Consider the following 19,109-nt stretch of genomic DNA (forward strand, 5'->3'; position numbering starts at 1 on the left):
CCATAGACATTGACATTAGCACGATATTTCTAATTAGAAATTCCGCAACCGCACTGTGTAAATTTTAAGGGAAAATCGTAATGCAAGAAAAGTTAACAAACTTGGAAGGAAATACATAACCAACGTTTACATAACCAAAGCTTTAACAAAGTTTAATTAACTCATGGGAAGGAATGCATAGTATAAAAACATAAGCACTGCACTATCAGCCCGCTTATTATACTCACCTTTACATTCAAGATTATCGTCTATTTATGTTTTTTAAGGTTTTGAAACACAAACCCGAAAGTTAGTTGCCAAGGTTGTCAATCAACAATAACTAAATGAAGTATTTTTTCTGTCGATTATACGTAATGGTCATTTTAAAATTCATATTTAATGTCAAAATATAGGACTTCGTTTATCAATGTTCTATAATGAATTTTATGATTCGATATAATATGGACCTATGTGTTCTGACATTATAAGTAACATGAAAGTTTGATTTATGACATTCTACTACCAATACAATCTATATTTGATATTTGTTTTCCGTAGGTAAACAGCAGGTAGTGTGATACAAGTTGTACTCGATTACACAAGACGATTCCATGAAAATAATGAATCAGATAATAGAAAAAAACAACAGATAAAAACAATAACAATAACATGGTTTCCGTGTCACAGAGGACTTTTCAGGTGTAAAAACAAGACAAATTTCATAATTGCCTGTGTTTAACTAGTCATTACGAAAAACATTGTATCGAATTTCAATGTCTTACGTTGAAACATTTTTTGGAGTAGCGCTGCGATATGATGAACAGTCTCATATTTCGTTTATCTATCTTTTAGGAATTATAACAGTACAACAGACAGTATTGATACTGTAGTTAACCGTCTGGATTATGGGGCCTACGGATTGGCGGTAATTATTTTCTAAGATGTAAAAAATAATGAAAGAGGGAATAAAAAGTGAAAAAAGCGCAAATCTAACTAAGAAAAACTATCACTGAGGACTAAAATTAAGCCCATTTGAACCCCACAAAAATTAATATAACCAGGCTCCTATGAACCACAGGAACGGCATTAGCTCCATCTCCTCTAATGGTATCCGTTGTGTTGTGAGGTTAAATTTGAGGATGAGTTGCGTTCGAAAAGCCGTCCTAACAGAAGAAATGTGGTGAGTTGAATGGCTTTGTCAAGTTGAACTGTCTGTGATATTCTGTGACACAGATATTCGGTACTGATTAACCTAGATTTGATGTATATGTAAAACGTTTTAAGATAGGTCCTTGGATTAGGAATTTCTTTTAAGAACAACCCTCCATAAAAACACTTATAAGAAATTCAAGTTATCAACTTGGATAATTTCACGCTTTCTTGCATTTGAATAAGCCCAAGTAGAATAAGACGCGTTTTCTGTCACAAATTAGCAAATAATACAAAAGACACATTCAGACTCATCAGTCGAAAACTAATGGTCAGTTTCATGGTTAAAACAGAAAATGACAAACAGACAACAATTTTACACGAAACACAACATAGAAAACTAAAGACTGAGCAACACGAAATACAGGGTGTGATCTGAGGTGATCCGGAAGAGTAATCAGATTCTACTCCACATGTGGCACTCGTCGTGTTGCTACTGTTAGTACACACCCTGTGATAAGTCTTATCAGAAGGGGATGGGGTTATAGTTACGGCAATTGGAACATATCTTTTGTCATTTGTGAAACTTTGATGAAGAAGTTGAAAGCTGCTGTGAAAAATGACACATATTCATTGTTATCTACACAAACTATACTTATTATTCTTTGACCCAATAAGCATGATTATTTATGCACTGTCTTAAATTTGTAGAACAGTGAGGGTAGAGGTCCAATAACCGTATGGAAGTATAATAAAAACGCTAAAACGACCATAAGTATACTATTCAAAACCTGAATTTCGACTACACACATTGGCACTACGCACGTATTAGACCTTAATGTGAAAGCTTCGCCGATTGATCGTTTAATCTGATGATTTATTGACTTTTCATGTTGAACTCATATTTTTTCTTATATTGGAGCCTGGTAAAAAAAAACTTATTTGATGAGGAAATCGAACAAAAACGCTTGCAAATCAGTGTTGATTTGCATAAAGCTTATGGAATTCATTATCAAACAAATTTATCAAACTTAAGCCAGAAGATTTTAAAATGAACGTCAATCCTTATTTAAATGTAAATATAATGGAGTTGATTCGACTGTCATTCAAATGAGAGGTTTAGCACTATAGAACCAGGTTCAATCCACCATTTTCTACTTTTGAAAATGTATGTACCAAGTCAGAAATATGACAGTTGCTGTCTATTCGTGTGGTGTGTTTTGTCATTTGATTTTGCCATTTGCTTAGCGACTTTCCGTTTGGAATTTTCCTCGGAGTTCAGTATTTTTGAGATTTTACTTTTTTCATCTAGTCAATTCAAATATGTGCAAACAAATATACCTTCATGTGCTACTTTAAGAGATAAATGGGATCGACATTTGGACATTTACTAAAAATTAAGTGTTTTTTACATCACCATAAATAGAGAACATGACGTCATGAACCTCCATATGTATTCTTCTGACCACATATGGATGCATAGGGGATAATCAGGTGATGGCATTAAACAATTCACAATGTCATTTACCGGTGATGCATTAATACAAATTAAATGTAACTATAAAGTCAATTAAATCTTTCAAAATTATTAACTCTCCAATTAAGAATTTAATGCGTTTCCCTGTATGAAACCACCTTGTATTTAAGAAATCACGATATAAGGCACATTTTATTAAATATGACTAGACGGATAATGAATTATGATAAAAACATACTAGTATATGGTAAGTTATTATTTATGTTTCCTCTCGTAAACAATTTATGGCATTTGATGTAATGCTGAAAATATTGGATATCCTACTCGAAAATAGATGGGAACGATTGATTAATGATTAGACTACATTACAAAATCCATTAAGGGCTATTCCAGAAAAAAAAATGTATGGGGGGGAGGCACTTTTTGTCAGCCATCGCCACCCAGACAATTGTAATTGAGACTTATAGTATATTATAGTGAGAAAAGTTGCTCTGATACCCATTACCCATGTATTATTAATATAATGTGCCTTCCAACCCCCCCCCCCCCCCCCTACATTTTTTTCTGGAATAGCCCTAAGAAATAGTGCAAATTTGATTTAGTTGAATCAAGACAATTAAAGACAAATGTATTTTATTTCAGGCAGGTTTTGTACTAATTCTCTGCTGTTTCAATTTTGATGGTAAGCGTTGGCGACCAAAGTTTGTCATGTATGTACCCTTTAATAGTATGCATTATTGCCTAATAAAGAGTATTTTACTGTTTTATTAATATGTCTATATTATTAGCTATTTTTCTGCCATGTTTTGTTCCATGGTCTATTGAACTGGAAATTATCGTTTTATTGCACCTGTGTGCAGTCTATTGCACTGAACTGTTATGACCTCTTATTCTGAAATCTGATTAGTTGAAAGGTATTGATGTTGTCCAATCAAACTGTATGCATTAGGTAATAAAACAGTTATTGAATGTGTAACAGTGCAATAGATCAAAATATATTTCCCTCGGTATGAAGATCAGCTCATTGTTATATTGCCATCAGCCGTTGGCTTCGGGTAAGAGAACAATGAGCTGATCTTCATACCTCTTGAAATATATTTTGATCTATTGCATAGTTACATATTAAATAACTGTATATTACTAATGTTGTTTGTATTCAATGATAATGACTTTAATCGTTATAATTTAAAAACAGTATTATATAAGCATTAATAGAAAATCAACTCATTTTAGATGACTGTTGATGCGTATCAATTTGTGTATTTGGCCTAAAGCTGATAACGATTAAATAGCTTCTTCGGAAAATGGGAGGGGGGAGTCAACACAAACCCAGAATTATAAAGACAAGTTTAGATATGAATCTTGCTGTACAGTACGCAAAAAAGGTTATGTAAATCACTTGAAACAAACATCAACAATGTTCCGTAGTGTCCCCTGTATTGGCCCTGTTCGAAAAGCAATATTAACTCCTGATTTATATCGACAGGACAACATTAACAGTAATGCAAATGCTGATGTATCCGTATTAGGGTTTATTTGCTCTTATCATTTAATAAAAGAATAGATGCACTGTAAAAAAAAAGAAGCTTTAAGGCATGGGTAATCCGTAATATATGTTAATCAGGTATCCGACAGGGAATATACTGTAACGTTCCCGGTTTAGAGTTTATACGTCCTTAGCTGATGGAAAGGGGATATAAACCCTAAGCCGGGAATCCACATTATATACCCTGTCTGAGATCTGAATTACATATTTGTTACGGATTACCCCTGCCTTAATGTTTTCTACAGGGCATATTTTTGGGGGCATATCAATGGCATATCTATATGTAAACTAGAGGTGTTTTGGACTATTTGGTGAGGGTACTTATTTACGGTTTTTACCATTTCTTGTTTTTGCCTTACATCTTAAAAATTTGTAATCGATAGATAGACACTTATATAAGCAAGTATGATAAGAAAAACTACTTTGAAGTTAATATGGCGAAAAATCGTCCTACGGTACTCACCCCTTTATTTGAGTTATTGCTCTTTAATGACACTATTCCAATTTTCTAGTCTTTATCGTGAAAACTATAATAGATAGACACTTTATACAGAAAAAATTATCAGCCATACAAGATTTTCATATCAGTCAACTGGGCGAAAAATCTTCGGTCCTCTTGATTAAAGAGTGATAATGCTTTTAAATGACAATATTTATCAACTTTTTACGTTTTGACTATTATCTTATTAAAGACTATGACAGATAGATAACCATTTAATATAGCAAAGACAATCAGCAAAAACCAAACTCAAAAGCTTGCAGTAACTCAAACTTTGCCTAGATCATGATTATTAAACTATTTATCGGAGTGATTGCCCTTATATGACGAATTTTGTATTACCTTATTTCTGTTTTTACACATAAAAAAAAGAAGATAGAGAAGAAAAAAATTAACAGTCGACAAGACTAATAAAAACACCGATTTTTGTCTTTAATTCTATCCTTGTCCACAAAAATAGAGGGTGTCCATTTTTGAGGAAGCACATGGACCTAGTTGAGAATCTAATAACATCTTTGAATAAACCTTTTGGCTGTGTACTGATCAAGATTTAGACTGTGAGGGTTTTGTGTTTTGATCTGATGAGTCAAATCTAATGACAAAATCATTTGCAATATTTTTTTTCAGACCTGTAGATTTACTCGTCGATGACACTTTTGTTTATATATATGCGGCAGCATTTGGATGCACATCATTTGCAGTATTAGAGCTCATTTTAGATCCCGAGGAGTTGAAATCAGTATCAAGTGATATATTGCCATGGATAAGAGGTAATAAACGGATCACCCATTTCACTGCTCTGACCATTCTTAAATTGCATATTATATCTTATGGCACTTTATTTTTTTATTGTTTGTTCTCATTTAAGGAACAATGCTTGCCTTATGAGGCATCAAATACATATAGGTCTTCTTAATGTATAAATGCTAGAAGCATAACGAACTTCTGATAATTAAAATAAGAACTACTAGAAATTACATTAACAAATCAGAGAAAACAACTCAGACCTCTGCATTATCTTGAGTATTCCGATCTTGTTAATGCAAATAGTAAATATTCATGGTATCTAATATAAGATTGATGAAACTGACATGATTACTTTCATGTCGTAAATCGACAATTAGGGTCGGTGAGAACAAAACCTTAAGACAAGAGATATATTTAGCTTTCCAATAGTAATTTTCCATTTCTATTTCATAGTAACATTCAGACATCTTCATGTTGATACAATATTCCGGAGCTTGCATTTCCTATCATGAGACATCCAGCAATCATGTTCCAGCATGATCTCCAAAATTACCGATATTCCAGAGTTCTATTTCAAATCATGATTTCCTTGATAAAAGCAATAAAACCAAAAGTTCAAAGCTGTGACATTGAATTTATTCGCTCGACAAGTTGGTTGACCGTAATGGATTATTAGTTTCATAGATGACGACGGATATGTTCAATTGTCATAACGAAAAACCCCTCCTCATTTCCCTGAATGTATACTACTGAACGAGACTTTTAACCGAGTCTAAACTTACATCAGCAGCACAGCGGGTGCTTCATGTTGAGCACGATTTTCTTACCCTTTCGGAGCACATGAGACGATCCTAGGCTTTTCGTATTCTTAACTTATTAAGAAGGATATAGTTACGATACTGTTGTCAGGTCATTAAAGATTACATATTTTGGCGTTAATATTGATTCACTTATAGGGTCTTTGCATCGGAACTAAACACATTTATTCAAAAACCAGTTGTTGGCATGACACGGGTTATGTTCTTCTGATATATGTTATGATGGTATGATACTAAACCCCTAACGGGAAGAACGTGCCTGATATTCATATGATGAAATCATAATCTTTCAATCAGTTTGATTTAAGTATCGGGCTGGCATGTCAGTTAACTGCGAGTAGTCTGTTGTTATTTATGTATTATTAAGGTCTTTCCTTTTACTAAAGGGAAAGACCTTACTGTATTTCTTCTGATTATTATTCTTCTTGTTCCGCCAAACTTTGACAAAATTTCCCTCCGTAACCGTAAGACGTGTCGCTTTCATGTTCACACTTTGTATCGGTGTCATGAATACCTATCTGGAACTCACCCTGTGAGTCGAAATATTTTGTCGGTTCGGAGTAATCCCTCCGAAACCCAAAAACCTTGTTATCGTTCCAACACCGTAACCGTAATAGGTAGAAAAAAAATGAAGGGTGAAATTTGTTCAGGACCAGACCCCGGTTCTTCGTTACATTTGGATCGAAAAGATTCAACGACTCATTGGTAGGGTTATGCCCCTATGAAAATTAACCGGTGTCGGTTGGCCACCAAAACTCAGAAACCGTAAGTCGTAGACACATAGGATCTTCACCAATCATCATCATTTCATGTATCTTTAAAAAATACCTCAAGGTCAAATTTGTATGTTGACCTTGACCTTTGACCTAACACCTTGTTATGGGATAATCTCAGAAACCATTATACTTACAGAAGTTTTAAATGGTGGAAAATGTTTGGGTCATTATGGCGCAACTTTGTTACATTTTGACCAAAGAGATTTGACCTTTCTATAAGGGGCATAACCCCTGTTTTAGGTTTTTGAAAAGACAAAATCAGCTTTTACTATATAACCAAAGGTCCTAGACCCTTGGGGTCTTCAGTAATGGCATTGGGGACCAATGACCTTGACAAAGGTCAAAATGTCAAAGGTCAAGGTCATGTCCCAGATAGCGAATTTAGTGTTTTTAACCTTATTTAAAGGATTTTTAGTGTGTTTTCGAGCTTTTTAAGGTTGACCTTGACCTTTTCAATACATTCTACGTCTGTTGGAACATGTATTTTACATTAAAAAAGGAAAGACCTCTCAATTGTTCAAGAACAATTGACAGTTTAATTGTCATTTTGTTTATTTTCTTTGGTTACATCTTCTGACATGAGACTCGGACTTCTCTTGGACTGAATTTTAATGTGCGTATAGTTATGCGTTTACTTTTCTACATTGGCTAGAGGTATAGGGGGAGGTTTGAGATCTCATAAACATGTTCAACTCCGACGCATTTTTGCGCCTGTCCCAAGTCAGGAGCCTCTGGTCTTTGTTAGTCTTGTATTATTCTTATTTTAGTTTCTTGTGTACAATTTGGAGTTTAGTATGGCGTTCATTATCACTGAACTAGTATATATGTGTTAAGGGGCCAGCTGAAGGACGCCTCCGAGAGCGTGAATTTCTCGCTACATTGAAGACCTGTTGGTGATTTTCTGCTGTTGTCTTTTCTATTGTCTGGTTGTTGTCTCTTTGACACATTCCCCATTTCCATTTTCAATTTAATTACCATATAAGCTTAATTTGGCTTTAACTTCATCTTAATTAGTATATTTTCTCACAATATTGCACAATATATAAAAAAAGAAGATGCGGTATGATTGCCAATGAGACAACTATCCACAAAAGACCAAAAAGTCACAGACAGTAACAACTATAGGTCACCGTACGGCCTTCAATGCTTGTTAATAATAAATTTCTGAGTAAGAAGTAAAATCACAAAAATACTGAACTCAGGAAAATTCAAAACGGAAAGTCCCTAATCAAATGATACAGGTTCATGCGACCAAGCTTAGCGAAAGGTCGTGCGACATTATCAGTCAAACAAACTTTTTTAGATTAACTCTTTAAGGAACGATCGTTTTCATTGGTCAATTCAAACCTTCGACCTCACACCTGCGAAAATAGAACACACGTACTATAACGTTAAATGGACTGATCAATGTTCACGTAGCTGGTCAAGGTCGTTAAAAGCTTTCATCGTCGTATTCACGAACATGATTGTGTTCATGATTATCCAATTTCGGTTCAAGTTTTTATATATGTGCGTGTAAAATTCATTGATTTTATAATTTTAAGCAATAGAAAAATTTCAAACTTTAAGAATCTGAACTTTTTCCCCATCAAATATTTAATTCAATTGTCTCCTCTCTGGATTAAAGGACGACATCAAAAGTTCAATGTAGGATAAAAAAAAAACTATATTCACATAGTTTTTTCACTGACCCTCAACCCCCTCTTAACTTAATCTTTTGATGTCGTCCGTAAGGGAGCTATCATTTTATTTTAAATTTAGGGGGGAACTTGAAGAAACATTTTGTCCTGCATTTTTTAAGTTGTAATCTGCATCCCGTCTTTTAACATTTCAGTCTATTCAGTCTTGCCTTTTTTACTAGTTTATCTTGATTTTTTTTTACATAAATCGTCACCCTGCCTTTTTTGCCGAGTTGCTCATCTTGCCTTTTCTTCAAATATACTCAATGGACTCGATGAATTAACGTTGTACTTGAAATGAAACCGTACTTAATTACACAAATAACCAAATTACATACTTAAGATATTGCTCGATATGTTTTAGTAAATGGGTCTGTGTTATAAACTTTCATGTTCGCTATTCATATTCTTTTGCAAGTTTTAGGTATTTGACATGGGATAGTGTGATTTTTTTTCTAATTCATTTTACTTGATTTTGAAAAAAAAAATCCCGAATTTCTAAGTAAATTCAGAACATGTAACCTTACCAACCATGATTTGTTTAGAAAAAATGGAGATGGCAAACCATGGCACAGTGGAATGAAATGTACTTTATAAACTCCGGCGATATATTATTTTTATTTATTCATTAAATGTATTGATAAAAAGGTGAGTTCCTTCTTGTACATGCATTTAGTCATCCTTAAATTCTTGATATTTCGTTTATCAGTTTATCAAACATGTGATGATTTTGTATTTCCTTATAAATACGCATGCATACTACCATAGATCACTTTGGCGGACCGCTCAACAATGTTATGTAAAGCTATATTCTTACGGTATGAAATTAAAAGATAACTAATCATCCAATTAAAATCGAAAACAGTACATTTGTATTGTTCCTTATAAACTACGACATTTCTCACACGTATTTATTTATCATTTAGTTCCATACACATGCAAAAGAAATAATCTTCGCCGATGTAACATTTCAATCCTTTTTACACCAACATGCCTTCTCTTAATCCATTCACGTGGACAAATGATACGATTATTGTTGTTTTGTTTCTACCTTTGGGGACAATTTTCTCTGTTTATGATACGTTATTTTTGAATGATCAAACGTTTAGATACTGTGTGTTTGTTTTATAGCATTAAAATAATAAAAGAAGAATTTGCAATCCATCATAAATTATTGTAATGGATCAGTATTATGATATAAAAAAGAAGATGTGGTATGATTGCCAATGAGACAACTGTCCACAAGAGACCAAAATGACACAGACATTAACAAATATAGGTCACCGTACGGCCTTCAACAATGAGCAAAGCCGAGATCCTTATAAGAAAGTACGACATTGTCAGGATAATGAACTATCGTCAGTATGAAAGAAATTAAAAGTGGTTCATATATTCATCCGTATAAAAGCAGCACATGTATTTTATTTTTTCCTTACATTTTTTATAATGCGGTACAAAATAATTGTGTTGCTGCATGCATGCATAAAGAACTCAAGTATGATATTTCGACCCTACTATTTGAAATTCTCAAAACATTAATTCAAATTTGTTTACCAAAGATTTGTAAACTATTTACGTTCGTAGTAACATAGTACCTTCCATTATCGGTCAGATCACCTGTGTCAATTCACGTGCTCACCACGATTGTTGTTGTATTTGAATCTTTCGGCCAATGGAATGAGACGTTACAAGTTGTTTGTTTGTGATACGCAATAATCAATGAACTATCAAACGCTAAACTCGACTGCATTTCAGTGTAAAACATATCAAACGAATAGACAACAACTGTCATATTCCTGACTTGGTACAGGCATTTTTAAATGCAGAAAATGGTGGATTCAACCAGGTTTTATAGCACTAAACCTCTCACTTGTATGACAGTCGCATCAAAAGTCATTATATTTACAACGACATGTTAACAAAACAGCCATAATAAGTAAAATAGTCAAAATATGGGTACAGCAGTCATCACTGTGTCACAATCTCAAAACATACAAATATTTAACAAAAAAGCACAAAAAGCGTCTATCAAATTTAAAAACCACATGTATTGCTTCGCGTGTTTGAACGTCATAAAATGTAAACGTAACATAGGAAGAAATATAAAATAATTTTGTCTTTCAAAGTATTTTCCAAAATTATAATTTCACATTGGGCACGGTGACATACAGGGTTAAAAAATCAATAGTGTGTTAGAACTAATTTCAGACCGAGATTTTAAATTATCCAGAAGTTCTTTAGAGTTTTTAAGAATCCACATCTGGTTAATAACGTAAATACCATAACGCGAGTAAAACAAATATCGCTTCAAGTATTTTCAACTTTATAATAGAACAATAGCATAATGACATATAATAGACCAATAACATATTGGTGAGATCTTTAAAAGTTCAGATTCACGTCATGTGAACTAAAGAAACACGAAAAGTCGCATATACAAAACACACCAGCAAAAATGATAGATAATACAAACACAATGACGAGATGAATAAGTACCGAGCCACGTCAAAAGGATATCTCAGAAAACAGACCAAACAGTAAAATTAATATAATTAAAATAGAACAAAGACAAATGAAAGAACAATATAACACGGTGTTAAGATGATAAACAACGTCAGTACGCAGAATCTATACTTGAAGACCATCATGTATTGTTTGTGATGGAATTCTGATGGCATTTATATAGAAAACGTGTTTTTAAATATATGTTTATTTATTTATTCTAGTTCCGGTATGGTTATTGTTTGCAGTCGTGGCATCATTCAAATTTTACCCAATATTTGCTGCCATTAGACATTCTACACCAATAGTCGGTCCTGTTGTTGGATTTTTACATTGTGGATACCTGTAAGTGTAAATGCTTGTTTTCATTATTCTACTAAAGCTAAAAATAAATATTTTGATGAGCTTTCTTTTCTAGTTCTAGTATAAACATATATACTCTGAGCAAAGTTATTCCCCATTTTCCTCCGTAGAAACACACAGCTCATTCTGCAATCCTAAAACAACACACACGTTACTTCTTAAATTATTGTTTACGATGATAGAAATAGAATCAAGAACACATTAAGGCTGTATTCATTCATCAATGGAAAGTTTATGTTTGGTCCTTAACTTTTTCGACGAAGGTGCCTTTTTGAAAGAACTATTCTTGAAAACAATTTTTTCTAAGGTTGAGGTGGATATTCATTAAAATAAGATACATACATCTTAAATTCATTATTCGGACTTTGTTAAACTTATTGGAATTTCAAATATCAATTGTATGCGTTTCTTTTAAATCTATGACTAAATGCAATACAATTAAAAACAGTTTCAGCAACCTTAATTGATATATATATACAAATGTTTATATGACACAACATATAAGTCTTTTGTATACGGTTATTTTAATATTCGCTGTTTCTAAGAAACCTAGTTGGTCTAGTAGTTTCAGCGGTTTAACTTATAAACATATAAAAGCTAACGGGTATCCGGACACCGTAAAAGAGTGGCGAAAGATACCAGTGGGACTTTCAAACTCATAGATCGAAAACAAACTGACAACGCCATGGCTAAAAATGAAAAAGACAAACAGACAAATAAAAGTACACAATTACAACATAGAAGACTACAGACTAAGCAACAAGAACCCCACTAAAAATTACTTTCAAGTGCTCCAGAATAGTAAGCGATCTATATGAACTTTAAGAACGCGTATAGCACAGATTGAAATACGTCCAATTCTACGAAATAACTTATCACCAATCATTGCTCATCAGTTATACCTTTTATACGATTGGTGATACGTTCATAGAATATACATTTGATTTGCACACGTTATTTTAATTTCAGGATGTCAGAAACTCTCTTTGAGTTAATCCAAAGTAAAAAAGACGAAGATGTAAGTGTTTCTATGTTTTATGGCTTTTGAGTATCTTAAATCGTGACGTCGACTTTTTGACCAGTTCACACGGGGATATCTGAATCATTTCTTCAATGGGAATAGTACAAATACAAATCTTCAAAAAATTGTATAATAGTTTTTTTCCTTTATAAGAAATCGTTGTTAGCCTCATGACTTTGAGGGAGTTTTTCCCTCGATATATTAATTAAAGATATCCGCTTATTTTTTTTTCAAACTGTCGACAAAAGTTACAGGTCCTGTCAGCACCATCTAATAATGTTGTGTGTATACGACATCTTATTTCCTTTGGCAATTTTAGGTGGTGTTTGTGTTCCTCCCTGGGGTTGTTTTTTTTTCAGAGGATAGACTTTGTAGAAATCATCAATAATGATTTCACTTCCTCAAAAAAAACATTCATAAAGTTATTAATGTTGTCATATTTCGATTGTATGCTGCTAAATGATAAAGATATTCGCTACTCTTACTTACTTTGCGTCGGGTATTACACATTCTATAGTTTTATCCATTCAGTGTCATTATGCCCCATTTATGGGCATAATGTTTTCTGGTCTGTGCGTCCGTCCGTCCGTCCGCTCGTCCCGCTTCAGCTTAAATTTTTTTGTCGAGGTAGTTTTTAATGAAGTTGAAGTCCAATCAACTTGAAACTTAGTACACCTGTTCCCTATGATATGATCTTTCTTATTTTAATGCCAAATTATAGATTTCCCCACATTTTCACGGTCCACTGAACTTAGGAAATGATAGGGCGGATTGGGCATCCGTGTACTAAGGACACATTCGTGTTTTTAATATTTTTGCCATTTTTTATATTGTTATAGGTTTACTTAATTGTTTTTATTGTTTTATAAAGACAGGAAAACAGAAGATATAAGACGATTTCTAATAAGGTTTTGGATTAACATGTAACAAACAAGCAATTTTGCTTCTTGGTGATTTGCTTAGAAAGTTTAATCCGTCTCATATTTGTTATTACCTCCATCAAGAATTTTTTTTAAATATTTTTAAATTTGTTTTGTCAATTGTAATATATTTGAGTTGAAACACTAAAAATATCAGTTAACCGGTTTTAGATCAATTTGGTATTATTTATATAATGTATTATTCAAAATAATTCATAACATTTAACAGTGAATGTTCGAGGAAAAAACCAATATTTCAAATGATTTGGTATATTCTTAATGGTGATTATTCAACAATTGTCGGAAACTAGTGGTATAATATAAATAGGCATAATAGAGGCCGCTTAAAATGTTCTTACACGCAATGATCTTGAATTCAATTCACTTTTACAAAAGTTTGATTGTACACCCTTAAAAGGCATATGTAGAAAAAGTCATCTTTGCTTTTGATTTTTTTTTTCTTGAATTTGTTAATAGTTGGGTTGGTAATTATCGTTTTTCAAAGCAAGCAATAGTACGTGTACCCATTTATACTTGCGTCACAAATGACAACGAATATAAACTTGTTGTCGTCAACACAACCCCGTCCTCTTTCCTCGTTTGTGACAACATCGAACGCGACTTATCACTAGGTGTATTCTTGATGAGCAACACGATGCGTACTACTTATGGATTACAAAAAGGTCATTCTTCCGAATCATATGTGTATACACAAGGTTTTGGTGGGAAATTTGTTGCTTAATCATCTACATTGTGTATGCAGCGTTATTTAAAATCTTTTCATCTTTTTTTTAATTATGTGCCATGGCGTTGTCATTTTTCCTCAGGCATATGATATTTTAATGTCCCTTTTGAATCTTTTCTCCTTTTTAATACACACGTTGCAAGTTCACATCAGCACGGTGTATAGATATTTTTTCCACTGAAAATAAACATAAATGATATTCTGAATAGAAAGATATGATTTTAGCACATGTAAAATTTCTTATTCTTTTTCTAACGGATAAACAAGAAACTTAAGTTTTTTGGAAAGATTTAAAATAATAGAGACATCCACAGAATACAGACTTCCCTCAATTCATGTCTCAACATTTATTACTTTAAAATGCATTTCTAGTAAGAATAAGAAAGATTGTTCTGGTGGTAAAAAAATCAATCTGAGCCTCCAGGAACGCTGGCACGACAACAGGAAAAAGGGTGAACATCGTGTATCAAATCAACATGATGCATAATGGCTAGATACTAACTATAGTAAGCCCTCAACTCATTCAAAGGGATCGCTTATTTGAGATATTTTCTGTTCTGTTTTTGTTCCTTCTCCGAATATCACTTCGTTCTACTCGCATTTGATATCTAGCTGTGGTAATTGTTTTGTGTTTTTGATTATTTGAAGAGTCTTCTGATAACAGTTTACAAAAGTAATAAAACGAAAAGGAAAATCAAGCATTTATTGGCTCAAAAATAGTACGAAAGACCGGTTGGACATTTCTAATTTCCCAGTTGACATATCTGAGTTACAAGTTAATTTTTGTTTAAGTTCTGAAAAAAATTAACTTTAGTCGTTTTATGCAAACGAACATGGTAGTATGTGTGATGTTTTATATTATAAATTTGAAACAGATACTCTTCAAAGTGTTATGATAATAAAGTGTCCAAAAACGAAGTCGTATCTTATTGTTAAAGAAACTTCATTTTCTTTCGAATATATGTTTGTGAATCTATTATTTTAAGTATTCTAATTTTATTGGGCTTTTTTTCTATTTCTAGAATGAAAATGAACAGATCGAAATAAAATTCATAGCATACCTGATACTCATTAATGTTCCGATATTGGTATGCTTTACCATTCTTATAAGTTATTTCTTGTATAAAGGAACTATGGATACTGTTAATGTTATCAGAGGAGTTCCGTATAAAACAAAACTAAATGCAAGTATTATCATAATAAATGAAAATTCGACAAATAATATCCTCATGAAGGTCACTACAGTACTTTTGAATTGATAAGCACACAACAACAAAAAAGTAAGGCACTGGCGATTTTTTTTGTAAAATTGTCACTCTTGGTAAAATTTCTTCGACACCATTGATACGTCATAAGTGACCTTTCTGCTCTTTAGTGTTCAGTTTATATCCTCATGGAAATTTATCAATAAACATAAACATAAATTTGAAAGGCTGGAATAGGTTCACTTTTTTTCAATATAATTTTATACATCTTCATTCGGTGATATAAACCCACTTTTTTCTGTCCTTTAAAGGAAAAAGTAAGCCATATCTACATTTAGCAGAGTAATCTTTAAATTGGATTGAGGTGTACGATTTTTCTCTGTGTCGAAACCATCACTGCTAAATTTTAAAGAAGGAAAGCAAAAGATGACCGTTCCATTAAACTGTCAAAACAGCGAATTCTGCTTCAAGCAACACCGCTCGATGAACTTTGTGAAATAGTATAGATAATATGACATAGAGACAGTTGATTCAAAATTTGTTACTTATTCACAAATGAGCTATTTTACAAATTTGTGTCTGGATATTGATAATTAATATAAAACACGGGTTTTTAAGGCAAGGATAAGACAAAATGCTGCAAGTAGAAAAGTACAGAAATTATTCACAAAATAGGACAAAATACAAATAAAGAAATCCAGTGTTTTCTTAATATTACTGATAATCCATCAACATACAAATACATATCACCGTACTTTATAAAGGGGCATATTATTAAAAAAGGAGATGCATGATTAACATATAAATATGTTCTATAGTTTTATAATTTAACCTTCTCCATAGGCAACAGTAGATTCAATGTTCAGTATGTTTGAGATGCAAAGTTAATACAAAATATTTTAAATAAGTCTAAAAATTAAAAATAAGACGATTTTTTTTGTCCCTCCTTCAGCGGAATTCGAACTTTGATACACTACAACACCAATCGCTTAGCCTCATGTTCAGTGCTCTTTTTCCTTTTGATAAAATTTTATTGCACATATATATTTATCATCTACATCAATTTACATCTTCAAAATTCAATTCAAAAACATCAAGTCCTTATAGTATCAGGCACCTCAGTTTAATCCAAATGCAGCTTACTCATTCAACTTATTTCCGAAACCTACACAGAATACAAAATAAAAAGATAAAAATAGCTCTAGACCACTCGACCACTACCGTTATATAAAAAAAATATAACTTCAATCGTTACCTTGTAATGGAAGGCGAATCTCGAGATAGACATAAGACATGTGTTTTTAAAAGTTGCTAAGACAGGGCAATGAATCAATCAAATTAACCCTTTAACCCCCAATCCCGCCTGTAGGCGTGATGGCGACAACCATTATTTGATTGCCCGTATGACCCTCCATACTTTTTTTGAACTGCCCCTACTGAACTGTCATGATAGCAGGGACTTTAACCAAGCAGTTCATGGTCCATCAACTCTTCTCAGATGTCTGTTCATGAAAATTTGGCACTTTGAAAGCCGTTTAAGAGTTCAAAATCGGAAAAACATGAAAAGTAGCCAAAATCAGGTGGGGGTGGGCATCTTTTGATGGCCACTACGTAACTGGAAGTGACTGTTGGTAAAAACTATTATCATATATGCATGCATAGGTGGTGTAGGAACACAACGAGGTATAGTATGGCCAATAGGAATCTAGTCTGTAAAATCTAGGTCACCGTTTTGTCAAAAATCCATAAAAACGAACATTTAGGCAGACCTGACTTGACAATAATAATTCCCAAGCAAGACACTGAAGTCCAATATACTCCCAGCTAGCATGAATGGACTACTGTAACTATAGGGTAATACTTGAATGACAAAAAAACACAGTCTTGTCGGTGTTCACCTCTCAAGGTCGTTTTGAAATCGGAAAATAGACGGAAAATTACCATTTTTCACTGGGGGTGGGTTCAAACCCACGAGGAAATATTGCGAATGAGTTAAGGTTATCACTCACTAAATTTTACGGTCGCCATCATGAGCTTATTGACCATTATGACAAAAGTGTGTCAGAAATCATATCTGATATTCTTCCTTTGTCATAATAACCTTTCATCATTACCGAACTGAACAAAGAAATAACACGACGGGTGCCGTATACGGTGCAGGAAATGCTTACCCTTCCGGAGCACCTGGTTTCACTCCCGGTTTTTAGTGGAGTTCGTGTTGCTTCTTATTTATTATTTATAACTGTTGATGTAAATGTCTTTTGATTTTGTGAGTCTTTATTAACTCCTTGGTTTTGATTGTTATTGTCTTAAGCGTGCGAAGATGTTATATTATTATTTTATACACAATAATTTTTTTATTTGTCGACAATCTAACTCAATAATTTTTATATACCGTATGGGATAATGATTCAATTAACTATACAGTACTAGAAATAAGTATATCATACAAATAAGCAAGTGACAACCATACAATATATATATACCATCTGGATCTCAGTGTGTTTGAGGTGCAGAGTCAATACAAATATATAAATATAATTTTATATTTCAATCTATTTCTTACATTTGTGGGTGTAATTTTTGCATGCAAATAAAAAAATTTGGTGGAGGGGTCTCTAAATACAGCACAAACAATATTTTCCATTCTATAAATGGATACATCGATTGATGAAAGCTCATTGTCCCAAAAGAAACAAAACATGTTGCGTCGACAAGGTATGTGCCCCTTATGCACTAATTATGCAAAAATTAAAAACAAAAATTTCACACTCCGAGGAAAATTCAAAATAGAAAATCCTTTATCAAATTAAAAAAGCAAAAGCAAAGCTTAAACACATCAAACGAATGGATAAAAACTAGTAATATTCCTAACTTGGAACAGGCATGATTGTTCCTCACGTATAAATGAATATCACAATCGCTAAGTTAACCTCCTGCTACTTACTGTAATATGACATTTTATATCTTAACTTGTTAAAGATGAAGCATAGTGTGATTAATGGCTATGAAAGGCAGTATGTAAGATGGTTGTTGCAGAAAGACGAAGACAGAGGAACGAAATTAGAGACTGATTCCAAATCTCTTCAGTAGGTATCATTGAAAAAATTTCATTTACATATCCAGAATTTATTTTAATTTATTTTAAATGGTATACAAACAGATAAACAGTTATCAAAGGTACCAGGATTATAATTTAATACGCCAGACGCGCTTTTCATCTACATAAGACTCATAGTTATCAAAGGTACCAGGATTATAATTTAGTACGCCAGACGCGCGTTTCGTCTACATAAGACTCATCAGTGACGCTCATATCAAAATATTTATAAAGCCAAACAAGTACAAAGTTGAAGAGCAGCATCAGTGACGCTCAGATAAAAATGGGTTTAAAGCAAAACAAATACAAGGTTGAAGAGCATTGAGGACCCAAAATTCCAAAAAGTTGTGCCAAATACCTCAAAGGTAATCTATTCCTGGGATAAGAAAATCCTTAGTTTTTTGAAAAATTCAAAGTTTTGTCAACAGGAAATTTAAAAAAAGACCATATAATTGATATTCATGTCAACACCGAAGTGCTGACTACTGGGCTGGTGATACCCTCGGGGACGAAATGTCCACCGCAGTGGTATCTACCCAGTGGTGTAAACAGATATCAAAGGTACCAGATAACGGATATATTT

At 33.0% G+C, this 19,109-nt stretch overlaps 1 protein-coding gene across 2 annotated transcripts in view; it reads left to right on the forward strand.

Annotated features, from left to right (window-relative positions):
- Positions 1 to 19,109, forward strand: part of LOC143064909 (stimulated by retinoic acid gene 6 protein-like) — a 64,284-nt gene that overhangs the window by 3,285 nt on the left and 41,890 nt on the right. For both annotated transcript variants that reach the window (XM_076238113.1, XM_076238114.1), the window contains exons 2-8: positions 832 to 904; positions 3,248 to 3,315; positions 5,278 to 5,420; positions 11,397 to 11,517; positions 12,505 to 12,553; positions 15,244 to 15,405; positions 18,409 to 18,515. In XM_076238113.1, the coding sequence (XP_076094228.1) occupies positions 832 to 904; positions 3,248 to 3,315; positions 5,278 to 5,420; positions 11,397 to 11,517; positions 12,505 to 12,553; positions 15,244 to 15,405; positions 18,409 to 18,515 (723 nt within the window). The remainder of the gene's footprint in view (positions 1 to 831; positions 905 to 3,247; positions 3,316 to 5,277; positions 5,421 to 11,396; positions 11,518 to 12,504; positions 12,554 to 15,243; positions 15,406 to 18,408; positions 18,516 to 19,109) is intronic.

This window comes from Mytilus galloprovincialis, chromosome 2, assembly GCF_965363235.1.
Source record: "Mytilus galloprovincialis chromosome 2, xbMytGall1.hap1.1, whole genome shotgun sequence".
NCBI lineage: Eukaryota > Metazoa > Mollusca > Bivalvia > Mytilida > Mytilidae > Mytilus > Mytilus galloprovincialis.